General features: G+C 46.6%; 1 protein-coding gene and 1 long non-coding RNA gene across 4 annotated transcripts in view; one reads left to right on the top strand and one right to left on the bottom strand.

Moving 5' to 3' along the window:
• The window catches only part of LOC138407107 (uncharacterized), an 87,230-nt gene that overhangs the window by 24,125 nt on the left and 35,814 nt on the right, over positions 1-27,291 (bottom strand). Inside the window, exon 1 of one of the 3 annotated variants that reach the window (XR_011240562.1) lies at positions 2,499-2,741. The exons of the other annotated variants lie outside the window; for them this stretch is intronic. This is a non-coding gene — a long non-coding RNA (uncharacterized lncRNA). Of the gene's footprint in view, positions 1-2,498; positions 2,742-27,291 lie in introns of those variants that run through there. 3 annotated transcript variants of the gene reach the window in all.
• LOC109640579 (Krueppel-like factor 7) overlaps positions 20,598-27,291 on the top strand; it is a 34,470-nt gene continuing 27,776 nt past the window's right edge. Inside the window, exon 1 of the mRNA XM_069521359.1 lies at positions 20,598-20,988. Within this exon, the coding sequence (XP_069377460.1) occupies positions 20,887-20,988 (102 nt within the window). The 5' untranslated portion in view covers positions 20,598-20,886. The remainder of the gene's footprint in view (positions 20,989-27,291) is intronic.

Genomic DNA, 27,291 nt, shown 5'->3' with positions numbered 1-27,291 from the left:
TTGAGTCACAGAGCGGCACTATCAGCCGCAGACACGGAGCCCGCTGGCCCGCGGTCACGGAGCAGTTCAAGGTGTGATTTAAAAGCGTGGATCGGTGCGTCCCTCGGGCGTGTGCGGACAGACATATGTTCACATAGAACACACGTGCCCAAACACACACGTTAATATCCGCCGTGAAAACACACACACACACACAGTTGGACTAAGTGAAGCCTTTTAATTGAAGTGGTCTTTGCAGGTAAAGAGCTCATTTAAATGCATTTCTTCAGCCTAAAGCTACTGGCACACACAAACACACACACACACACACAAACACACACACACATATACACACACATACACACAAAGGCAACAATACTTATTGAAGCTGACAGGGGCCTTATCTGCTTAATCCAAATTTACATACACCACTTCCGCTTGGTATTCCAACAAAAGGCATTAGCCCTCCCCCTCCCCCCCCCTCTCCAGTGCAAAAACCCTCAACATCAGAGTTATTGTCCGAACTGGGACCGGTGGAGCGTTCCGTGTGAGCGACCTCCGACTGAAGGGCTCAGATCTGGAGCTGCTCCAAGTCAAATGTAGATGCAGAAAATAAAACAGAGGCAGAGTTCAGTGGTTTTCAACATCGGGGGCAGAACAGATCCGAATGTTTACGAGATACACGCAGGAGGCTGCAGGATTATAAAGCACTATACATTATTTACTTTTCTTAATCTTTCTGTTCGATGTTGCGTTGTGTGTAAAGGGGTTACGGCGTACGTCATAAGCCTACACACGTCGTTAACATAAAAGCTGGAGGTGTTGATAGTGAAAAACACATTAAACAAATTGAAGAAAAGCTGAAATATCTTTTCACGTTCTGGAAAAACCGTTTCCTGGATTCACACTCACGCAGCCAATACAAGACGACTGCACAGCAGAAGCTTCCACTTTGCACGAGGAGAGACAAACGTCGTAAGTGTCAGGATTGAGTAGAAACACAGCAATCGGCCCAACTCCATCTTTGCACCTTGCAGGACTTGTAATGTTGTTGCTGACGCTCAGATCTCTACTGACTCTGGTTTCAAACCTGGTGTCATTAATATATATTGCTTCGTTCAAAAGCGTCGTGAGTTAAAAACATCAGGAGGTAAAAGACAATTTAAAAACCACATATCTATAACATTATTTGATTCTTCATGCTTCTTCACTAATATTCAGTATTTAATGTTAATTGCCCCTCTTGCTTGTTTCAGGCTCGGTGTGACCACCTCAATCAATCATGAGTCGAACGCTGTCCCAATCAGTCGTTAACGAATGCAGAGCCTGGTATGAATAATTTGGGAGTCCCTCCTCGGGACGTGCAGAGGGGTGGGGGTGAGATGAGGGGTCGGTGCTGCTGAATCAATAGCCATAAGGAGTCTGGCTCCCGTTTGCTTTCAAGATCTACAGCCAAAGGACCCAGTCATCAAAAGTTAATGAGCTATTTAGATCATGCTGTTTCCTCGGCTCTCCAACGAAGAGACGCCGCTGGACTGAGGAGAGAAGATTTCCTCTCGTGTGAGTGTTTGTATGTGCGTTGCGTGTCTCCTATAGATCTGCAGGGACTGCTGGGAAAGAACAAAGAGTGGAGAGGCGTTATCATGCACGTGCAGAGGTTCCTGCATTGTTTGGCAAGAAGGCTCGACAAAGGTCATGACGAGGAACAAAGCTTGATTCTGACCCCCGGGTGTAACACGAAGGTTTGGCTGCTGTCCAACACACGAATCTCAACACATCAAATCTACACAATTTCTGCGTGTGATTCGTTTTGACATCATTTCTCAAAGCGTAAAAAAGCATGATTGAAAGAAGAAAGATTGAATTGGCAATAAAATAATGTAAACTTTTTCCTCCTGCTTGTGTTTGTGCTGCAGTTTATAGAGAATAGAAATTATCTCGCTTTCCTATTTGTTCTCCCTGAGGTGAACACTGTGTTTATTATTATGTTATAACCTTCCACCTTCTCCCCTCAACACTTTATTTCTTCCTCCTTATTTTCTATTTCCTGTGGCTCCTTCTTCCTCCTGGACTCTGCTAACGATGCCGGCAGTGGAGCCGCAACACGTCACCCAGGACTCCAGCCAGCCCCCTTCGCTGGCTGCGTCCCTGGCCACTGGCCTTGTTAAAGGGATGGCACATAAAAGTGGCAGAGGTAGAAGAAGTTATTGCCGTCTAAATTCCCTACAGGTCAGTGGGAGAATGGGAAGGACGTCTTATTGGCAAGGCCACAAATTGCGTGTATGTGCAGTGAAAAATATCAATAAGAAACAACCTCGCTCACACAAAAACAACCCAGCTGACTTTTAAAATACACATAAATTGAAAAGAGCCCATCCTAAATACATTTTCAATATCGCTATGTGTTTGACCAGCAGAGGGATGAGGATTGATTCTCAGGAGCCAGTGCAGGAGGTTTTATCTACACAGACGCATGTTAACCTCCAACTCTCTCTGAAACCCCAGGAGTCAAACCTCACCATTCGGATTGGTCCACCTGCTGTGGCGTGATGCCTCTGCCGGTCTGCGCGGCCAGTTCCCTCGTTCATTTCCCCTGCGAGCAGTCTGTCAGCTGCCTTCCCCTCTCCAACGCTTTTCCCACAAAAAAAAAAACCAAACAAATCCTGCAGCTTCAGAATTCGATGCTGGGGGTTCAGAGAGCGCAGAAGACGGAGGAGGTAAAACTTCCATGACTGTTGGAACTTTAATTTGGGGGTTCACAAAATTAATGTTTATGAGAATTACCATAGAAACCGAACACAAACCGTAAACATGACACTGCAGGCACGAGAGTTCCCTCCCATGCACAACAAAGCCCGAGCAACAAACAAGACTGCAGTCTCCCTGCCTGCAGGAACCCTCGCACCCTGACGAGGTCAGGCTGCCTGTGAGGACGGTAGAAAACACTGAGTGATTTGACAGCACGCTGAGGTGGTGGGATTTCTCCCGACGCTGCCGATAGAGAGAAAGAGACGAAGAGGAAGAACGAGTGAGAACAAGGCAAAGAGCACCTCACCTAGTTCTGCAATGAAAGACGAGAAGATTCCAGAGCTACTGGTGATAAGGGCCGGCACCTGAAATCACACTTAACCGGGCTGAAGATAAGGTGGAGCTATACCATGAGAGCGCTGAGGAACAACAGTACGATATTCTGTTAAATTAACAGGCTCCCTCTGCAGCATGAAAGCTGGTACCCATAGAACACAGAGGTAAAGAGGCCCTGAGCTCCTGCACAGGTCGGTGAATGCATGAGTAAAATATGTCTCTACAGCTACGAAGTAATTTGAAACACTAAAACAAATGTAAAACCTCCTGCATGATAATCATTAGTGGATTTTACCGCTCACTCCGGCCTCCTGGAAAACAACAGGAGCCACCAGGGACGTTGATGGGTCACTGATGAGCGCTCTCCACAGGACTGGAGCAACAGTCACTGAATTATTGAACACAGCACCGTCCCTAAGGTGAGACGCTGCATGGAAGTCTTCAGTCTACAGCTCTGACAAAGAGAGGAGGCGGTTTGATGAAACATGGTGGGATGCTTACAAGCTATCCGTCACGGAACGTCCCGGTCGCACAGAGGGCGGGATTGGATTTCCGGCCGGGGGGACTTGTCACGCGGGGGGGAGCGGGGACCGAGCAACACTTCAGCGAGATAAGAGCAGTTTAGGATTGTTTCTAAATCTTCATGATTAAATCTATAAATACTCACGAGTGAATCTGCTTATACAAACAGCGATAGTACGCAGCACGCGTATATATTTATGTCAGGATCTTTACATGCAGATATGCGAGTAAGTTATGCGTCTGAGCTCATGCCTGACCCAGCGCACCAGCAGTAATACCATCAGAGCTCTCCCACTGAGCACCTGTTTTATTACATTACATACCCCTGATCCTCCAGCTGCATATGAAACCTGATAACAGCCTTGATTTAGCTGCCAAAGAGACCGGCTTTGGGCTCATGTTGTCGGTAAAAGCTGGACCCACTGAAATCACTCGCTAAATCTGCAGCCTAATGGTGCCGGTGAAGTCGTGATATTACATCAGATATATACTGTGGGGTTGCTGAGGAACTCTTATCGCTCTTATTGTGTTGATGCATGATCACAAGCAGGGCGATTTGAAATTCCTCTCTTCATTTCTTTCTTCCAAAACAAGGGATCAGTTCATACCAATTTGTAGATCTTTTCTTTTTTTTGTCTCCCAGCTACCGAAAGGTTGAGTTTGCTGCTGCATCAGGGCACCGATCAACAACTGAGAAGATGTTTGCACAAATGCAAAGTGAAGATAGAAACAAAGAGACTCTTGGTGATCACACTTTAAATACAGGAAAGATTTTAACCAGACAGAATCTTTCTGATATTTGTTTTAAAGCAAAACCAGGACGTTGTGATAATGTAGCTCTAAAGAAAGAGACAAAACCATTGTTCAAATATCTTCCTTGTGTCCTATGGTCACCTCGCTATTCGCTAAAAAGTCTATTAACGCACACACACACACACACACACACACACACACGCAAACACCTTTCCTTCCTGCCGCTCCCGTCTCCGTGTCCCATGTGTGCAGTTGCATCAGCAGCGGGGCCTCTGCCTGTTGTCACGATGTGTAACATCCCTGTAACCCCAGCGGGTTTGCACGTACGATGCAAAGCACCCTGCTACCGAGCCAGCTGCTTTCCACAGGTGTTGTCAACAGATAGAGGAAACGTGGGAGGAGGAGGAGGAGGCAGAGAAACAAGCAGGCCGACCTCCTCTCGCCTGGTAGAGCGCGGCTCACCTGAGATGCTGCGTGTTTTTCAGCAAGGCTCTTCAACCCTAACCCAAGGTTAAAACCATCCGGCAAACACGTCTGGTGAGGTGTTGTGTGTGGACACCCGAGGTTCGGGTAGAGATTCTGAAATGTTATTCAGGTTCTGGTCAGGTTTGGTCACGTTGGCAGGGTTATCTATTTGATTTTTTACTCTGCACGTGCCTGTAATCAGGGAAAACATCGGGCTCAGACACAGAAAGAACTGTGAGCAGTGCGTCACAGCTGCGTCACACAGGAGCGTGCCTGCTGCTCAGTGAGGCTTCTTGTATGACTGTGTTTCTTATTCAGTCAACACAAACACTGGAGTTCTTTTACTTTCTATTCTGTGTGAACCCGGGCATCGGTTCGTTTTCTCCCAGGCTCGGACAGAAAATTGAAGTCCGAGTCGCAAAGTGTGATCATCGTGGCCTGGGAGAATCGTCTGTGCACAGTCACCAGCTAAATGGTGATAAAAGCATCAGGCTGTAAAGAGACACACGCCTGAAAATACACAGTTTGTGTTGGAATCAGCAGTTTTGTGAGCAACACTCAGAAATGATCTGCGAGTGGTAGTTTTCTCAACATCAATCCTCAGACACAGTAAAAGAGCAGAAGAAACAAAGGGCCAGGGGAAGTATTTTATATCTGGGGAAGCGATGCAGCCGTGGACTCACAGAGAGCACAGGATCGTATTGCTCCATCGATTCCCCTTTAGGTTAGCCCTGATCTGCAGAGAGCCCTCTGATTGGTGGAGAATATTGGACCGGCAGATGTAGAAAAGACACAGAGCAGGAATCAGCTAATGGTCGGAACGGGGCCGTCTGCATCCTGAATCGTTAATAAACCCTCTCACAGAGCCTGATGAGAGCGATTGATTGGTCCTGGAACAATGTGAGGCTCTTCACTGCGTTCAAACTCATTTACCTTTCCCTGCCTTTGAATCCGTCTTTGTGCTGCCCTGTGCTTCTCTGAATATTACGGCGACATTCATCACAGGATCTCATGAAGAGGAGTCACTCGGCTGCGGCGAAAACGGCCAATCACAGCGCGAGTGTGTGCGAATACGTGGGATTGCTATCAGCTTCTCCCGCGTGGAAGATAGCCATCATTGTGCACGTGTGTGTTTGTGTGTGGTAGATAACTATCACTGCGTGTGTGTGTGTTATGTGCGTGTTTGTGTGTATTACACTGCAGTCACACAGGTAAACATCATCGCCCGGCCCTTCAGATACCGTCTCTCATCTTGTTGACTTCACCTAAGCTTCCAGATCGTATTTTGACAAGCGCCGATCATCTTGCTCCGTTGCTGGCACCCGACAGCAGACACGATCCCGCTGCCGCCAACGCCAAGATCTTATTAAACAGAAAGGGGAGATGCAGAGGAGAAGGTGGTGCAGAATAAAAACTTCCACATCGAGACTGAATGAAACGAGCAGACAGAAGAGTGGAATCTGATAGAAACACTAAAAAAAATGACTTTTCTTATATTTTCGCTGATGATTGGTCGATGTAACAGAGAAACAGAGAAAGAGGTTGTGCTGGACAGCTAAGAGCAGGCTAATGTGTTGTCAAGGCTGAAGCCTCAGACGGACAAGATAAGATAAGAGGAAGCGCGGGCAGCGCAGTGAATGCGGTTGCCAGGCGAGCTTCACAAAATAATCTATGCATGGCGGAGATGGGAGCGGAAGAGACAAACATTATTCAAACGCAGGTGAGGAAATGAAAAGGGTCAGTGAGAAAAGAAGAAGTGAATCCTTCTGTAATATATTCTTGATTTATTCCACACGAGCTGAGAAAAGGCCCGTTTTAAAGCCTCCTATCAAAAGTGAAGACTTGTCACTTTCGCTTATTGCATCTTCTCAACTAGCCTAGCATCTCTTTCCTCTTTTCACCCGTCTGCCGATCTCCTCTCTCATTTCTTCTCAGGTGCACTAAAGCCGAGGCCAATCTGTCCCCTCAGCGTCCACTTCATCCCCCATCTTCGCTCTTTCTTCTTCGCTCCCCGGCTCCTATCACTCCTCCATCTCATCTTCTTCCCTCTGCTCCCTCCCTCCTCCCGCGTCCTTCGCTCTTACCTTGCTATCTCATTTCTTTTTCTTTCTCTCTCTCTCTGAAATGCCTGTTGCTGATCCATCAGGCTTCGCTACTCGAGCTTGCGCCCACTCGTTTCTCACACTGAGAAAAGGCTCTCTCGGAGGAGGCGGCGGCGTTGTTGTGAGGTAGCATCCTCTCCAGCCGGGTACCAGCCAGTTATTAATTACTCCCCAATTCCTCATCTGTTCTCTGTCTGCGGAGAGAAGTAATTACGTCTCTGCCACTCGTCAGAAATGACGCGATAACCAGAAACCCAAATTACTCCTGCTGATGAGACAATCATTGAGCGAGAGAGAGCAAGCCGGATATTTTTCAGCCCCACTGTGATTCAGCCATCGGGGTAATGGCACCTCGATTCTGTTTGGGATGTCTCCCTGACGCATTCACGGGGCGTTTCCAATTTCCACCTCGCAAAACACTAGAAGATGGGGAGGGAGAGATAGGCAGAATGAATTAAATAAGGGTTGATTTTTTTTTTTGTTGCTCCCAATAAGAGAGTGCAATCATGAGGTGGTTCCAGCTCCAATCAGCGTTATGCAGCTGGAGAGGAGCCGTGATGGAAGAGGGACATTAGCTCTGGATCCTCATCTGCCACACGAGACAGAGGGAGGGAAAGGGTGCAAAAAACAATTAGGGACGCGTTTCTTTTTCCTTGAAGGAAAAAAACAACCAAAAACAACAGAAACCAGGTGTCCACACAGGTGGAAGCGGATATGTTCTGGCAGATATCCGTGCCATCTGTCTACTCAGGTAGTTTTGCATATTACTGAGTCCTAAGTGTCATTTTTGCTTCTGAGTGAAGGATCGGCCAATCTCTTTAACCCGTTTCCTCCACGAACTTGCCAGAGCGGCGAGTCAAACAAGTTGTATATTTGAAATTATCGATCGGTTCTGCCATAAAAAAAAAAAAAAAAAAAAGGAGACAGTTGTGGGTCAATAAGACACAAAACTAACTTGATAAAAATCGAGATTTGTGCGGCCAAATATTCAGCTCCTCTATAGTAGCCCCCGTGTCAGGGCCAATCGAGACATCTCCGAATGCTTCTCCCCGTCCTCTCTCCTCGGCTGTCAAACTGCAGTTTAAATGGAGCAGAAGAAGCAGCGGGCTAGTGCTGTTCTCTATATTTTATTTCAGTACCTGTCAAGTGCTTATTGATTGGCTGCGGTGGATTAGGGTGGCTATGTTGCTGTAGAGTGTGTGCGAGCGTGCAGTGCATATATATTTATATATATATATATATATATGTTTGGGCCGAGAGCAGGCCCAGAGCACAAGATCCAATGCGTACATCTGTGCAGAACATGGATTAGAAAAGTTAATGTCCCCGTGTGAGACACGCAAGTGGTTTAGGACGACGGAGCTGAGACCGAGACGTACGAGGGGCTGTAGGAACAACTGGAGCAGATGTGGGAGAAGCTGTGATCCCGCAAACTGGGAGAATAACCATCAGATTCCAGGGACGATATCCGTCTGTCCAGTTCAGTCGTAGGACGAACGAAGATTGATTGAAACTTTGAGGGCCAGGCTCTCCAAAGTCAAATCTAAGAGTTTGTAGAAGTACAGGAAAGTTGTGAGTAACAGCTGCAGGTTTAAATTCTCTCTCAGAGTATAAACAAGTATCTATTTTATATTTACTGTGTGTGTACATGTGAGGTTTCATGTGTGCCTGTGGAGCTACACTAGAAGTCTCCACAATGACTCACAGCCCTCTCGCATCACACCACCTAATCCACCTCTCTCTCACTTTGTCTCTTTGTACGTCTTCTTCTCTCTTTCCAATCAGCCCTCGCTAACTTCTCTTTGCCCCAGTCCAGAATGATTTGGGTCCTAATAGTCTTTTTACAGCCGCCGGCTAATGTTGCCATGGGGGAATGTAACAGGGCCATAACGAGACAATCCCATCCCATATGCAGAGGATATGAGGGGGAATTTGTCTGCTTCAACGGTGACAGGAGCAATCTGTACTGAGGGGCACTTCCAATGAAGAGCCCGGCGAAAAAAACCTTAGTGTATTCAGGATTATGGTGTAGGAGCCCATTGAAAATCTAATGGACTAGTCACATCAAATAGACTCGGCGGGAGCATGCTCAGATGGATACACGGATCCCATCGTGCACGCACACTCACATGCAGAAAGAGGGGCCATTACCGCCAGGGGTTGGGCCATTACTCTCTGTCCAGTATGCCAGTGTGTGTGTGTGTGTGTGTGTGGGACACAGCCATAATGTTTCCATTCCCACAGGGACCTCAGCACTGTACAGCCCTCCTAAATAATTACCACGGCCTCTTTATATAAGAACAGGGGAAGGCAATAAAGAGACCTGCGATATTGCATTGTGCATTCTGCGCCGATATGAGGCGTGTGAAGAAGAAACATGTCAGGTGGTAATTTCGCAGACCTGCACTGAAAGCATTTCCGCAACGTGACGATGACTGTGTCCGCTGTCTCATGATACGGACAAATGTCTCAGTCTGGTTTCTCTAAACTGAGACGCCGGATGGAGAATTTTAAAATCAAGCCATGTTTCGACAGTTAAGACGCTCCAGGTATGTGAGCGAGATGAGCTCTGTGCACTCACATAAACATCTTCAGAGCTTTTAAACCTCTCTTAAAAAGAAGGTTATTGCTCTTTTTATCGGTCCTCCTGTGTGTTGTCCATAAATGGTCTGTTGGACTAGATACCCTTCATTTTTTTCCAGAGTCCAAATCCAACTCTTTGGATCAGTGGTTTCCAAACTTAAGTCTTTGGACTTTCTGAGAGATCGAATTTTCGGGACACCTACAAAGTAAAAATAGGTTGTGCTACTTCCAGCAGGATGCAGATGTGACACTAAAAACATTTTGCAGTTGACCTACGACCAGAAATCTACGATTCAACACATCAAATATAAAGTAGGTCTTACAGATCTTAATCTTCTTCCACGTTGAGTCCTCAGCAACCAGTAACTTTAAATATTAAATGTCTAATATCCTGACAAATCTGTGCATCTGTCGATCACAGATTTTAAATCTCATCTTTCATGAGCCCCACTGATTTGCAAAAGAAAATATGTCTGAACATGCGTGAGTGTCTTAAATTCTTTTCCACCAGGTACCATTTCTGAGAGAAATCCTAAAAAACATCAAATCACTGCATCAGTTAAAAGACGTTTGTCTGTGCCAAGTCCCCGGGCCGCGTTGGGAGGAGAGGTACGTGCCTGCCGGCGTGGCACATAGGCTGGCTGTTGCCCCGGATTCCTCACCTCACCAGTCATAATCTGCGTAAGTCATCCTTGATTAACCCCTGCTGAATGGCTCTAATTAGAGCCAATTAGCCATGGCGGAATGAGACACTCTCCATGCAGATGAACGCGGCGGAGAGGTGGCGGGATGGATGTAGCGATGGAGCGGGGTCGAAGTGGAGGTGTGGAGAGCTGGGGATGATTGAGGGATAGAGGTGCTCGGGGCGTGGAGAGAAGCAGGGAGCCGAGATAGAGGAAGGTTGAGAGAGGAATAATGAGGGGATGAAAGAAGCTTCGGCGGTTCGATGGCTGTCCAGTGGTACGGCCTCCCAGTCGAGGAGTCGTGAATAAACACTTGTAGGGGCAGGTAAACAATGTTTCTTCATGTCCGAATGAAAACATGACGGTTTGCAGCTCTCTGAAGGACGCGCTCGTAGGAAAAAGAATTATCTAAAAGGATTGGTTCAGTGCCAAAGTCTTTTTATATCGATGTGCAGCTGTTGTCGGACAAAGGTCTAACAAAAGATGCTTCTGAGCTGCATTATGGGAAAAGTAGGACCCAGCATTTTTGAGAGATTATTCAAGCTCTCGACAATAAGGACTAAAATCAGGACATCAGCTTCTTTATGAAAATGCATTTCTTGTGAGTAATGAAAAGTGCAACACCAGATCAGTGGAGTGTCTCTATCTGGATGACATGTTCTTCAATGGGCTGAGAAAATACTCCGGCAATAAAACCCTGCTCAAATCTTACCGGAGTGCATGAGGAATAAATCCACGCCGAGCTGTTTTCCTGCGGCGGTGGAGCAGGGAAATACAACATGTGACAGAGAAGCTGATTTCAGACCTGAACTGAGGTCCAGACATTTTCCTGAAATCATCCAGTGGGGATGAATGTGAGAACACAAATGTGTGACGGACGTGAGGCTGGAAGAGATGGAAGTAAAATACACAAAGAAGACGAAGACGCTGGTGTGAATAAAAACACCGATGTTTCCACGGCAGAATTTATACGTCATGTCCCGCCTCCTGATGCTCTACAGGCTCCGCCCCTCGCCTGAATGTCCCCGTCGTTGTGAACGAGTCGACGATCACACACACTGACTACACAACACGTCAGGACGATATTTTCTGGAAATGAACGGCTCTAGAAAGTCGTTCAGTTAAACTGTCCATCCATTTTAAACAACTCTAAACGTGTTTTCCCTCTTTCTGAGCACGGCTGCTCATTCATCGACAAATCTTTCACGGTTAAATCATTAAAGAAATCTAAACGTCCTCCGTGTGCGTATGGAAAAAATGAAAAAACACATTGTGCTTCAGCATTTTATAGCTTTTTATCTGGTTTTTCTTATTGATTTTTTTGTTTTTTTCCATTTGTATTCATATAGACTCCGAGCCGGCCATGTCCCTCGCAGGCCTGCCCACCAGAAACCGGTGCCAGCCTCCCCCCAGCCCTCCCCTGATATCAACCAACAGCAGGGGTGGAGAGGCCAGACTGAAGAGCCCACTCAGCCGGCCCAGTGATTGCCTCAGTCTATCATCAGCAGGAAGATTTCTATTATTGCAGATGGATGATTGGTCTGGCGAGCTGCCGGCCTGGCAAAGCAAGCTCATTTTAGAGCGGTTTGAAGTACGAGCCCCACCAGGAGGGGGGGAGGGGAGGGGGGACGGATTCGAAAAGAGGGATTTGGTGATTCGGTGTTAAAATAATGGAGCAGGAATGGCGGTAATGACGAGGCACGCAGACGCCTGGAGCATTATGCACAGAGGACGAGGCTGTTAATGTGGACCGCCTCTATTTACAGCAGCAATTTAAACACTAATGTCGAGCGTTTTTCTGCTAAATAAATAGACGCCCCGCTCTTTGAGGAGGCAGTTTGTTTACTGTTTGTAAACCCCCCCCCCCCCCCCATGACAAATTCCCTGCATCTGTGCAGGCGTCATGTTTTCCTCATCATTCAGTCAGGATGAGATTTAATGAAATGAGTTCATGCAATGGGGAAAAAAAAAATGGGCCTGACCTGATGAACAGAAAAAAACAAACAAATAAAACTCCTCTCGTTTATGTCTCAACATCTTTTCCCTCCCTCTCCCCGCTCCGTCTGCGCCGCAGCACACAACAGACGCAGTATCCACCACATCACAGAGCCAATGGTTTGTTACGATTGGAGCGTGCAACCTCACGATCATATGACGATCACGCGGCCACACATCCTCCTTCCTGTCGCTTTTTTGCCGCTAATCAAATTACCACGACGCGTTTTCAGCCACGACTCAGACTATTTGGAGAACTTCATGGTCCAGCTGCGCGGCATTGGCTTCACTTTAGCGCCTGCCCTGAGGTCAGTGTGCTGTGTTGTCGGAGCGCCGGGCTGTGCGACCTGCAACTTGAATCGATAGTCTTAGGGGAATTTACAGTATCTGAATACACGGCCTCTGCACTTGGGAGATTGGAGAAGTATTGAGGAAATGCAACCCTACATGGGTTTTTTTTTCTGCTGTATTGATCTCTGCATGCTGTGCTTTGAAATATCACCAAAAAGGAGCAAATATAAAGTAGGATGCTCTTTGAGAGCAAAAAATAATCACCTGTAACAATAAAGAACTATAATTCACAGGCATAAAATTAAACGTACAATATGTTACTTGCAACGCTAGTGGGGCAAAGTGTCACTCAACTTGAGAATCTTTACTTAAAACACAATATCTGAACTTTCTCCTTCTTACTTTTTTAAAACAGACTTTATTGTATTTGAGGGGGATTATCAGTTTCTTTATCTTTCAACCTAAATGGACAATGACACAGAGAAGATGATTCCTTGTTGTGTGTCTATCAGTGAATATCACGCACAACAGACGTTAAACTTATCAATGACAAAGCAACAAAACATTCTCCGTCCCTGAGTTTATTAAAATGAAGAATACGTCTTTCTCCTCTTTTCCTCAAGTAAAGAAAGTATAAACTTCTTCCACCTGTGAATGAATTTGATTCTTAATTTTGTATTTCATTTTATTTTGGAGTTAGAATTTGGACATGTGTCTGTATGAGCCAAATATCACTTTTCCTCTTTGCTCTCCCTCTCTCTCTCTCTCTCTCTGACGTTCTCTCCCCCGTCTCGTCTGTTTGCGTCGTCGCTAAGGCGCTTTGAACCTCGGCTCTGCGGCTGCTGCTGTCACCTGCTAATGTCACCGCTAACGATGTGAGGCTGCTTCCCCCTTGAAACGCGTCACCGAGCCAGGACTCAATCATTCCATTTAAGCAAAACAAAGTGCGACAGCGACAACTGCAAACCAGGCAGAGGGGGGGGGGGGGGGGAGGGGAGCAGCGGCGGCGATGCTTTCGTCTGCAAATCATTTCACTAACACCTTTGAAGTGGTGACATGCCTCTGGAAAATGTAGCGAGAAGCGGGATGAAAGAGGGAGCGAGCGTCTTGTCAACTTTTGACCCCTATAAGGGAGAGATCAGTTGGGGTTTGGGCCAGCTGCTCCTCCAGACGCCGCTGCCGTGTTTGATAAACGACAGCAAGAGTTTTCTCTCGCTTTGCTGAATCGAGCCGAACGGCACAGAGAAGGAAAAAATAAACAGAGTTTAAACGAACTGAGCTGAAGTCAAACAGGAGTGAATCACACCGGGGCAGGAATCCATTCACAGGGGGGGGGTCACAGAGGTTGGTGGCTACAGAGCAGCGACTGCAGAGCTTTTGTCTTGCTCAAGGACACTACAGCAAAGTGGATTAAGGGGAGTCGGACCCAGATCTTGAAGCGGAAGACACCGGAGAGCTTGACCTCAGGTTATCTCTCCCGCTAATCCCATCAAAATGAAGATTTTAAATTTATTCCAATAGAAAAGAAGAGAAAACCACTTGACCTGACCTCAGCTGACACAACCCTGGTTAACCCCTGACAGCTGTCAGAGCTGGTCAGCTCGTGTGGAGGAGGGGGCTTTATGCAGTGCGGGGGTCAAGACGCGATGAAGCTGCAGCTCTAAGGAGAACGATATCAACAGAACCCACCCTCCGATGAGGAATGCTGTTAAAGACACCTGAGTCCACATTTGAAATGAAATGACTCACGACCACTTTCTGACTGGGTTCGGGAACTGGAAGTTTTCTCCCTGATTTTCTCTATAAAAGTTATCTTGAAAGAACTTTTATCATTTTATTTTTGTAAGTGTATTTTATTTGTTTCCTCCTTCCTAAATTCCCCGTTATTATTTTCTGCAACAACTGAGTCTTACAGAAAATGTTCAGTCTTTACTTCATCTCATATCCTCATATGTTGTTGACCTTGATATAATCCAATTAAAATAGAATTTCAAAACAAAAGAATATTGCATATTAGACTTAACATTTGCTGTTTCAAGGACACACTAAATGGGTGATCCGAGGAACTGGCCTGTCTTTATTTAAATTTGGATCTTTTCAGGTTTTAAAGAACTCCTGCACATGTGATCACTTTACTGGAAATTGTACGTTTCGAGTTTTCAATAAATCCCAAGCCTCGTTATAACAGCTTATGGTAACTCAGCCTGAATGTCGACGAGGACGTCTCCACAAAACGACCTTGGAATAAGGATTTTAAAAGCAAAACACCAAACTTCTCCAGGCAAATGGAAAATAAAAAAAACCTGACATTCGTCTTGCAACTCTGAAATTCACCTGACATGAAAATACAATCGAGCGCATTAGCATTAGAAGCAGGAAGACACGGAGTCAAATGATCACTCTTGATAGTCTAAGGGTAACATTTGGCATTTGCACAGGTTCCCTGCGAGGATTGTTTTCCAACACGCCGCCCTCCTCATTGAATTCGGCCTCAGACCTGTGAATCCAGTGCGCTAAGCCCTTACACTGATTGCTGATGCAGTGGGCGTGCTGTCAATATTGGCCCATTCACTGTGAGTGAGCAAATCTCCCCTTGACATGGCCAGCCATGCGAGTAATAGCTAGGATTAAGATAGGAAGGTACACACATGAATATACAAAACACAGTGTGGTGCGGGCGCATCTGAGGCAGCAGCCGGGGGGAAATTACCGCGGCCTCAGATGCGCGGCGTGCGTGGAAACGAGATCGACTGGGAGCTCGGACATGAAAAGACTCAGTCATTGTCAGTGACCCTGATGACAAACGACGCTTCTGCGTTTGAAGCCATTGTGAATCCATCAAGATAATTTGGATTCCGCTGAACAATCTAATGTGAACGAAGTGTGAAAGGAAAATCATGCAGCTGGATGATGTGTGTGTGTGTGTGTGTGTGTTTGTGTGTGTGCACCTGTGGCTGCTGAATTCAGGTAAAATGTAAATTTCTCCTTTTGCCATGAGCAAGGTCAGAAGCTCCACCACGGCTGTGGTTGCCATAGCTCCCTATAGACGAGCTGTGTTATTCCTGACCTCATGATTTCTGTTTTATGCCAGGTCACCTCCTGACAACACACACACACACACACACACACACACACACACACACACACACACTGCTCCTACCATTATGCTGACGTGTTGTGAGCTGCATGATTCTGGAGTATTTGTGCAGAATTGATGATATTTTACAACAATCGTCTTTTCTCTTATTTTTTTTTCAGTGGCTCGGGAGTTAGAACGGGTCGTCCACAAACCGGAAGGTCGGTGGTTTGATCCCCTGCTCCTCTCGTCTGCATTCTGAAGTGAATGATACTGAACTTCTGTACCGAAATGATGATGATATTTTATATAACTTAGGTTTTGGGTGAGTTTGGCTTCATTTTTCCGAGACAGCTGATTTTTTCTCTCTCTGGCCTGAGGTCTCCCTGTTGATAAAATATTTTCCACCAACCTTTCCTCACATGGTGTGATTTCACTGTGGTTGTGTTGTGTGTCTGGTTCTGGCACCGTTTATGCACAGGAATCGTTTTAAAAGGAACAATTTGGCAGAAAAGACTCAATTGACGCCCGACCCAACTGACCAAGACCAGTAATTCCATGCTTCCCTTTTACCAACTTTTACAAAGCTCCACTTTCCTCTCTCGCGTTATCGTTTTCTGTGTCATGGTCTAAATATATGAGTCACTAATTGGACGTCTGACAGGGGCCATTCTCCTTTGGCATACTGTGAGACGCTCGTACAAAACACTCCTTTCAGTGGCCTTCAGACGAGGCCAGACGCAGACAGATCTAAATGGAACGGCGAATCATAACCCTCATTTTAAGCCGACACTGATGTGACATTACCTAACAGGCTGGCGGCAGATTGAGGAAGAGAAGAGCGACTGTGGGAGAACTGACAGGGATTAGGACCTATTTGTTTCACTTCCCCACTGCTCCTCCCTGCCTGCTTGCAGGAGCGCGTGTGCAAATGGGTATTTCCGTCTCCCACTCATCGTCGCCTAATTGGCACTTACCAGCTGCCCCTCTTGGCCTCCTCACTGGCTGTGCTTCCACTCTCTTTTTCCCGGCGTAGGAAGCAGCATCGCTGCATCAAACATCGCCCAGCTGAGAGGGCACTTTCTCCTACACCCTTTACTCCCTTCACTCCCTCCCCCCTGTCTGCCTTCCCTTCCCTTGCAGCTATCTCGCACGGGGAAGGAGTTTGCACCCCAGACAGCCCCGAGTGCTCATTATCGCTTCCCTCAGCCTGTCGCTCTGAAATCCACCCCCTCCACCCACCTCAACTTTCTCCCCCACTCCTGCGGTACTTCCCCCTATGGAGGAGCGGCGTGAAGAAGACGTCGGGATATTGAGAATGTTCTGCAACCAGGCTCGGAGCCAAGAGAGGCAGTGCATACGGCAGACATATGGCCACGTTTTCAAAATCTTATCTTTATTTAACCAGGCCCATCAATCACGAGCAAATTTCCTCTTCTGCGCTGATGGCTTGGCGAAAGCCGAGCTCGAGGACAGATGCTCGGAGCAAATTTGTGTGGTTTTATTTCCTCTAAATATAAAGGTTTATCATAATATTCCACCGAGGTAATTTGAAGGGGGAAGAAAAAGCACCAAATTTGTGTAAATGTTACGCTTAAACACATCAGAGCTCGAGGTTGTCACGTTAAACGAAATGAGGCAAAATGATGCAAAAGCACAACGTTGGCGCTCAAGGTCCTTTGGCTGCAGGAGACTGATGGATGACATGAGCTGGTCCTCCTCTCTGAAGGCCCTTTTCCACTGGTCACAAAACCCGCTAACATCTGGCTTTTGTCAGTGATGGAACCATGACATCAAGAAGAAGGCGCTAATTTTAAGGTGAGGGAGCGCCTCAGGTTCTGTCACGTGACGCACCAGGGACAGTTAGAAAGGAGTCAATCACCCTTTTTTAGTTGTCTCACCCTCGTTTAAAAGAGGTAAAACTGCTTTGGGAATAATCCCTGAATGTTCCAGGTACTAAACAACTTTTGTTGTTGCGCCGTGTCGCTGAATAACACCCACCACCCTCCGCACAAGTTCCCCAGGAAACGGTTTTGAAAAATCGGAGCGCCGCAGCGAAGTGAATATTACAATAAAATGCCGTTATGAAGTTTTAACCCCGGCAATGTCAGCTAACCATATTAGCATTCCCACATGGGGGAAGGCTGTGAGTTGGAATAGAAATGGGCTGGTTCAGTGAGCAGCGGGAGCAGAGGTCCCATTCGTCTTGTCCTGTTTAAATACACTGGTTAACTCCTGCCAACAGGGAAGCCATTCAGCAAAAGGCCAAGGGCATCTGTCATGTGTTCAGCACATTGATATTGTCCCGTCTCCCTCTTCCTCTCCTTTATCGTTTTTTAAAGAAATCCTCTCTTTGTTTATCTCCGCCTCTCACCGTCACTCTCCTGCGTTTCCTCCTCTCTGCTCTGCCTCTCTCCCGCTGCCTCTCCTCCTCTTTTGATGAAAGGAGTGAATATGCAGGGAGCTGACATGATTAGCAGCCTCATATCCCCATGATGGATGGTGCCTGCTCCATTATTAATACAGTAAAAGCACCAACTGCCAGGTAAGAGCAATGTCAGCATCCACAATATAACGCTGTGTGCCCACGGATAATGGTGAGCTCTTTTTTAAAAATCTATGATATGCATGGGCTTTGGGCCGAGGAGGAAGAGGAAGAGGAGGATGGGTAGGGGGCTGCACACGTCTGAGAGGGGCACTAACACGAGGCTCGCCGTTTGGCTAATTCCTGGCGATGGTTGTGTGGCGACACGCGGCAAAACCAACTATTTCTGCAACTTGGAGGATGAAACAACTGAAGTTCTTCTGCTGCAGCTTCAACAGATTCAGGCTCATGCTTGAATAAAGTTTGGTCTTTATGGTGGGGTGATAAAATTAAATGGAAGATAGGTTTTAAGAGGATGAATATGAAACAACATGGAAAACAAAACCCATAACATAAACATAAAAAGTCTCTTAAGCTCTGCTCTACAGTTGTGTTTCATGTCATGCATTAAATCTGATAGTGTTAAATTACTTTTACATTGAAACTGCTATAAACAATAATGATTACAATTATATTTATATTTCTCTCTGATTACATCTGTCTAAATTGTTAATGGAGCTTTATATAACGACAAACATGACTGAGTATCAGGTTCATTCTGAATTTCTTAGCATGTATTCATGTTCCTATGTACCTGACAGTGCCACTAAAGTGTAACTTCAATAAATAATATATTTCCCTGATCAAAAACTGACAATTTCACTGCATAACAACAATAATTAGGATATTTGTTGGTAACTGGTCACTTCTTGTGGTTGCTTCCTGATTATGTAACTGTGGATGCAAATGCTTTTAGCTTTAACAACCTGGGGAGTTTAGATTATTCTATTAAAACTGTTTTATTATTTCAATAAATGGATTTCTTATATTTACAGTTTAAGGTTTGTTTGACGGGACCTCAGTGTTTCTAAAATCCTACGTGACCCTGATGTTAATCACCTCTGCTGTGGTGAAATACTGTCGGGGATGTAAATTTTTAGTGTGTGTCAGCAATGAAGCCGACACGTTTGCACCGAGCGTTAATGAATGTGGCAGGATGGAAAACAAACTTGTTTTCAACAGTGGAACGTAAACTGCTCTCATGAAGCAAAAGTGAGTAAATACCATCGTAAATAAAGTCTGTGTGTCGCTGCGAGACGTTCATGTGGACTTCGGGTTTAACCGGTCAGTGCCATGAGTCCTGGTTTTAAGTTGTGATGTGAACACGGTTGTTCTTTGTGACACGAGACAATGAACTTGTTTTGCAGAGAATAAAACCATCCCTTCACTTTCCACCGCCTCTTCTCTAATCTGAGGGAGTTCATAAACAATGCATAAAAATAACAGGATTTATCTCTTAAATATTTTACACCTCGGTCATGTGATGACGGACTGAACAGGACAGGTTGTCGTTTGCTTTTCTATTGTTTCATATCAGTTGGACCCAGCGGCGGATATTTACATGTCTCTGTCATCACACAAGGTGAAACACGGACTGTGGTGTGGGGTTGTAGAGAAGTGAGAGGAATGAAATCAAACATGTGAAGGGCAGAAAGGGGAAGGAGGGACAGACAAGAGGCAGAGAGGACACTGGGAAAAAAGAGGAGAGAGAGAGAGAGAGAGACGGTGTGACTTGTGTCCAGTGGATAAATGTCAGCGGGAGCTTCCTCGTCTGTCTGAGCTCAGCTCTTCCTCCCAAACTGCCACGAGTAAATCGTATAGCCGGGGCCCTCCGCCTCTCCCCACCCGAGCCCCCTGCACTGTAATGAGATTACAGACCTCCACAACAGAGTGTGTGTGTGTGTGTGTGTGTGAGACAGTGAGAGAGCACCACTGTACCATTTCAATGGCTTTACACGGGGCGAGCGAATCAGCGGCATTACTCAGGACAGCGAACGAGACATATCAAGGAAGAGTTGGTTCCTTATTTATCATCATCACACACACACACACACACGGACTCACACACACACACACACATCGATGTGGGTCAGTATAACAAGTTACACTTTGACTTTTAACCTCACAGAACAACTTGTGTGCAAATCCCGGAATAAATCATCTGTTAAATCTTGATCACACACAATATTCACAGCTTTGAAATATCAAATTGATCATGAAGCAGAGCTGCAACACATATTGCACAGGAATATGTTGCTCCTGCAGCCTGACGCCTGATCCTGCAGCTCATTATGATTAAATATTTATACAGTGGAACAATATAGCAGCCTATTAATACTGTTTCCAGCTCCTGTTTGTGAGCACATGATGTTTACACCACGGCTTCTCCTCTCACACTAGCCTTTCAGACCTTTTTCCAAATCTAATATACCCATCCATAAATAGCTCACCTATCGAGCCCATATTTGGCACGAGTGACGTGTCGCAGGAGCCAATCCAGACCGCTGGATGCGCCAATCCCCGCCTCTCCACGCTCCAGCTCCGCACTAATCACTCCTCCGCCGCCCATTTGCCTTAAATGGACAAGCAGGGGGGGGGGGGGGGGGGGGGGGGTTGATTGACAAAGCAGATAACGCCCCTTCGTTTACCAAGCCCCTCCCCGGCTCTGGCTCCCTATCAGTGTCTATTTTGGCAACACGCGTCCACGCATGGAGCCTCCATCACCTCCAGTCGCTTTTACGCACCGAGTACGATAATGCGCGCAGGTGCCAGGACCGTAACCGCCACGTTTGCAGCCGCCACACCGAACCACTAAGCTCCTCTCACGGACTAATATGAGAGAAGTGGATGTAGAGGTGTGACACAACCGAGAACAGGAGGCATTTTTATCTGTGGATCGTTCTTGTTTCCCCATCACCGCGCGTCAGCATGGACGTCTTGGCGAACCACAGTATCTTTCAGGAACTTCAGCTCGTCCACGACACCGGCTACTTCTCGGCCATGCCGTCGCTGGAGGAGAACTGGCAGCAGGTACGTCTCAACTTTCAGCTCCAGCCTCCTCCTTTACTGCGGAGCTTTCACCGCACACTGCCCCCCGATGATGATGTGCGCGCTCGGGATGCGGGCGTCAACTTTTTTTTTCCTCCCCACAGCGTGGATGCGTGTGTGGAGTTGATGCTTCCTCTCTCTCATATATCTGACATTTCTTTCCGAGAGATACCAAAGTGGATGATATGCGAACGCACGCCGGCGCGTAATAAAGCTGTCAAATCCGATTTGGGAAGATGAAGATGTGAATCCCATAATAGGGACTGGATTGGTCGTGAATAATAGATCTGCATCCCTCAGATTACTGAGTTGTGAAGCCCGTGCATGCGGAGAGGTCCCTTCTCTTATTCATAATAGATTTCCTAACATGTCTGGCTTTGTACCATATTTAAATGCAGGGGTGAAAGAATGTGCGAAGAAGGCCGGGTAGGAAAAAGAATTACAGTCATCTGCATGCACACGCACACACACACACACACACACACACACAACTTCAGTGGGTGAATATTAAGAGGAAAGCGCAGGGATCCACGCGGCCACATGCTGATGGATGCGCCGGCACTTTACGCAGCCATTTCTGCTCTTATTTGACATCAGTGAAGTGAACTGTGACACCTGCTGTGTTTGTTGTGTGCATCCTCCAGACATTAAAACAGTTTCTAATGTCACTGCTACTTGTAGGAAAACGATTTTCGTGGCATAAAAATGCTTAAAATATCAGCTTTAAACGCTTCTGTTCCACTTTATCTTTGCATTGGCACCATTAAATCGTAAATTCATGCGTAAAAGCACCATCTTCCTCTATAACAACCCTCCTATCCTTTCATTCTTAAGCTCAAATAAGGGCCATGCAGCCGCCGGCCCACCTGCATTGCTGCTGCTGCTGCTGCTGTGATGGTGATGATGATTTCCATGCTGCACTTGACAGACCAGGCAAAAAAATCATTAAAGGGGAAACCTGATGCCAGTATTGTTCCTGCAATAGGAGCTCCAGCTTTTCCCACTTCTCTGCTCCCTGTGTAACATGCATGACAGAGGGGAGGGAGAGAGAAACCGGTGCGTGACCACGCACATCCATTCGTTGTGGTCTGAGCAGCCTAATTGGCATCCTACTGTTCGCCCACCGACGCATCTTTTCATAACAAGTCTCCAACTCCCAGCCTTCACTGTCAGTGGATTTTAAATTGCATAGGCCTACGTGCACTCTGTGCTGTTCCTCACCCACAGCCTCCATATCAAAAATCAATACCTGATGCAAATGTGAGGGAGGGAGGGAGGGAGGGAGCTGCATGTGTAGGCACAAGGCTGAGGGAGCTCTTATCTGTGGAGACTGGAAATGTCAGTTTTCTTTGACTGTCTGCAGCTTTTTCCTCCCTGAGACAACGTCCATTTTGGAATTACAGACACTCACTGTCTCTTAAACACATTAGGATGCAGTTTAATTGATCACAACCAAGCTGATATGCACAGTGTGTATTATTTTACATTAGACCGTAATCATTTTTATGGACTAATACCTCAATTGTTCTGTACTGTCCTGGCTTCAGAATAAACTCACAAAAAAATAAGATCCAGATGATCTTGCACCTTCGGCCTGTGTCAGTTTCATGCCATCATCATTCTAATTCAAAATAAGAGCACAATCAAACAAATCACCATTCATGGAGTTTAAAAAGCCATTTGTGTCTCATTACAAGTCCTTCTTCAGGAAAACAAGATTTAGTCGTGTTCTTCCGGGCACCATGACCATGACATGCCCCCTCTCTCCTCGCGCAGCACAGACGTGTTCTTGGTGAACCAGCATGTGAGTTCACTGTGGCCACATGAAGATGCCAGTGAGACCCACTGAACACAGGAGTTATGAGCCGCGGCTCGCCCTAAAAGCTCCGTCTCCAGCCGAGGACCCGCACTTTGAGCAATCCCCTCTGTGTTCCTGGCACAATTTAGAGTTTGATGCTTTTATGGTGTCTGATGGTGAGATAGGAGGCCGTTGTCGTCGGCCCTTAAATGGCTCCCTGAGATGCGATGGCAAGAATGAAGACTGTGTCCCCTGTTGGAGTCTGTGAGGCAGGATTCAGGCGGTTATGGAAGGACGGGGAGTAGAAAAGGGGGAAAGTGTTTTGGAGGTCTGCAGATGGCACATTTGAGGCTGCTATTTGTTCCATTATTGAACCTAATGGTGCCAAACTGAACTGTGCTGTCTCGATTCCAAATCCCAGTACAGTCGCTTGTTCAGAGGAGGAACAAGCAGCGGGGCTGAGCTGGATTTGGAACAAGCGGGGCTGATCAGAACTTACTCATTATTTGTGGAACACGGTTTCCTTCAAAGCAAAGAGCACACGTGTTGTGTTGCGTCTTCACAGCGACAGAATTGGCTCGTTATCTTGGCTGCAATTTCCAGCACTTGTTATGCTCCTTTGTAAACTGGAATTTGCTCTGATATAGTCAAACATTTAGCGGCATCGTCTGAGCGTTTAGATGCTGAAAATTTAAAAGAGACGAAACATCTGGACGGAGTTTCAGCCTGATGTGATATATTTTCATGATGCCCTGATGATGTGGCTTCACTCTCAGCACTTGGCCCTGATGGGGCGGATGTAACAGGACACCACACAAATGGCTGTCTGTCATTGACCTCAGGACACACTCCATCCCCTCCAACACATATATTATCCCTCGGGACACACACACACACACACACACACACACACACACACACACACACACACGTGCGCTGAGTGCCTGATGCCTACCCAAGCGAAGTGTCTGTATGTTGCTGCACAGTGCATTATGGGCTTCTATACGTGGATGTGTGCAGATTGTACGTGTCTCCGATGTTTCTAAATATGGAAGGAGCAGCAGGGAGCGCTCTGGTGCGACCTCCATATGCAAACCCCCGTGCTCCGAGGAATCCACTTATATCCACTGCTTGGTCGCGACTCGATAGCATGCTCATTTCCCAGGCAGAAGCAGCGGCGGCGGTGGCGGCGGCTCCATCAGTGGGGTGGGAGGGGCGCCGAGTGCAGAGGTGGGGGAAGTTGCCGAGCACGCACATTCTCCCCGCTGCAAGGTTTCGCATTTCACAGTCCGGTGGGCTCGAAACCCCCCAGGACTGACGAGCACACACAGACAGACAGTCACAGAAGAAGAGGTTAGATGGTGTCCCGAGGAACAAGAAGAAGAAGAAGAGGCTGTGGAGCGATGGAGGTGTTTCGGCCTCCGAGAGAAGAGTCTTGCCACACAAGGTTGTTAAAGTTGTGGTCAGAGACACATAAGCACGGTGACTCCTCTGTCGGCCTCCAGAGAGAACACGATGAGGAAAGAACGACGGAAGAAGCAATGAATGATCGAGCAGTAAATCTGTGATTATCCATATGTATCCATAAGCATCCTTGTGTGTGTGTGTACGTGCACGCCGGTGCACATGTGTCTCAGTATATTATGTAATCCTCAGTAGGCCACAGCTGCTTTCTCACACACAGCGGGCGTTCTGGGGATCGCAGCCAAGTGGCCCCCTCCTTCCTGTCTGCGTCTTCCTCCATCCCTCGTTCCTCCTTTCTCTTCTTTTCTTCCTGCTTTCCTCTTATAGAATTAGCACAGTATGGATTTTTCATCTCTGCAGGGCTGTTGTGTAAGCTCAGGACTCGTGTGTTTTCCCCAAGCTGCTGCTCAGTTCTGCTGTAACGCTCCCCAAATCGCTCTTCTTTGGTTTTTGCGGAGCACCGGGGAAAGAATAGACGAGCCGGTTTTTAAAACACATCCCATATATTCACCGTGACCTTTTTACCAGCCCCTATTTCATGTAAGTTTATGCAAATTCAAATTAAATCAATCCTGTAACAGGCACAGCTCAGTATTCTGCAAGCTGGAGGAGGAAGGACAAACTGGAGCTTAATCTTATTTGTCTCCAAAGAGCTCCTGGTAGTGTCTCCGTTCCACGCCTGCGGCTTTATTAAAATGTCACATCAACTGTAAGTACGAGACGAGGAATTCCTCAAATCAGGTTTGGACACTCGCCAAAGAAAAATTTAGTTAATTCCCTTTTAGTTTAAATGACGCCTGCATCCATTCGCTACATGAGAATGAGATGGAAGGCAGGAGAGTAGTGTTGCAGTCTCACGTCCGACGGGACAGCAGACTCCTTCCTAATAGCTCAATTGTATTCATATTATACAGCAGCATTGTTTTCTAGCTGCAGTTCATTCAGAGACGTCCTCACAGATTTCCAGCGACCCGGCGCTGCCTCATGATGCTCTGATGTCAAATATGAAATTGCTTTCTCGCCGCGTTGTTTTGCTCACCTCTAACCCAATAGCGGTCAGAAGATCTTGAAGATGGATGCCACGTAGAATCTATTTGACATGACTCGGGCCCGTGACGCACAGAGGCATGAAAGGAAGGCTTTGTGCGCCGGTGCACAATGCAGCAAGCATCTCTGCTGGATGCTTCTCAGTGTTTAGACACAAGGTTATTACTCAATGCTGTGATTCTAAGAAAAGATTCATGTCTGTTTAGGGCGGTGAAGACGCTAATAAAAGAGCTATGAGTTCACCTAATTAGTGTGAATACATAAATTAACTGGAAGTGCAGAAACTCAATTTGGCTCCGGAGCAGCAGCAGTTATGTTAACAAGCCGTTTTCTAGGAACAGTCGAGGCCCAGTCGATTTCAGTTGTTATTTTATTTCTAGATATTCAAACATCCTCTGAATTCATTTGCCCCTGCTGCATTCATTCACTCTCACGTGCACTGTCCCTGAATCTTATGCTGCAGGATGTTCAATGTATTTTCCCTGTATGCACACCCCCCCCCCCCCACATGCAGGTGCACAGGTTTGTGTGTCTGTGTACGCTGTGTAATGAGATGTGCGAGTGACCCCCTGACCCAGTAACATCCATTCTGCCATAAGAGCGCTTAGTGAACTCTGCCACCTCTGTCTCATCACTCAGGCAGCTGAGAGGCGATTGCCAGGGATAGGTGACTGCCACTGCTTTATGGGCGCTGATGAAAAGGTGGGAAGCGCTGATGAAAGAGAGGACGACGGAGGAAGCATTCATTTGTCTGATGCTTTGGTGACTGGGCCGTCAGAGTGAGGGAGACGTGGAAGGGGTGAGGAGGTGGTGTCGGAGAAAAAGACAGTGTGAGGAAGAGAGGAGGGGGGAGGACGAGGGAGGGAGTGCGGTGAACAAGCATATCTTTATGTATGGCTTCCGTCTGTGAAACGCTCTGCCACCCCAGCTTTGATTAACAGTGAGAAGAGGAGCCAGTCATTTTTTTCTCCTCACACCGGCACGCATGGCTTGGCAATGACTTTCACATCATTTGAGGCGAAATCGGGAAGCCGTTACAGCACCTTACAGTGATCCGACATGCTTCGCTTCTGCCATCCGGCGTGGAGAGAAGAGAACGCAAGAGCAGGAAGGAAAGTCTCAGGGACTCATTTTCTGCTTTGGAATCCCACTCTCCCTCTCTTCATCTCATGATGTCTCTTGCCCTCTCTCTCTCTCTCAGTCTTGACGAAATCACAGCTGCCTTGTTGGATTTGCTCCGCTCTCACCCCTGTTTAAAGTCAGTCCCCCTGCAAGAAAGTTGAACTCGGGAGAGTTATGCAATCAAAATTTTGCACGTTGCTGAACAAAGGTTCTTTTATCCAGAGCACAACATGAACAAGAGGAGCAGAGGAAAAAAAAATAGCTGGAGAAATTGTTGCATAAAAAGAATTTATATCCATTTCCACAGATATTTCATTAAGTTTTCCACCACGAGCAGACAAGATGACGATGATCACTACGCACAAGATGCGTCTGTTATAAAGCAGATTATCTGCTCAGTGGGCCACAAACCCTCGCCCTCCGTCAGAGGGATGCGGAGCCTTCACTCTGTTCAGATGGATCGAGTCAAGAGTCGTAAAATCTACTGAGAAGGTGGCAAAGAAACAGCTGTTCTCACTTTTTATCATGATGACAACGTCCTGACTTAGATGCAACAGCGATATCAACAGCATATCAAATTTGTTCCATATGTTTTCATCGCCGTAAAGTTTGTCTGTTCCTCTTTATTTAAAAAGTACAGAAGGGCACGACCCGAAGAAGAAGCAAATTAACTTTGCTGGATAAATCTGTGGATGCAGGAATTTTGTCCCCCACTTTCTTTTACATGCGGAATTATTTGTTATTGATTTAGAACTGAATAATTGAATTTATTAATAGATTTATGAACAGAGGTATAGTCATTAGAATATGTTTCCTCTAAGTCTTCCTCCTGCATCCACAGTTTGTTTAATCCT

This window comes from Paralichthys olivaceus, chromosome 24 (genome assembly GCF_024713975.1).
Source record: "Paralichthys olivaceus isolate ysfri-2021 chromosome 24, ASM2471397v2, whole genome shotgun sequence".
Classification (NCBI taxonomy): Eukaryota; Metazoa; Chordata; class Actinopteri; order Pleuronectiformes; family Paralichthyidae; genus Paralichthys; species Paralichthys olivaceus.
Note: the sequence above shows the minus strand (reverse complement) of the source record. Positions and strands in the feature narration are given on the sequence as shown.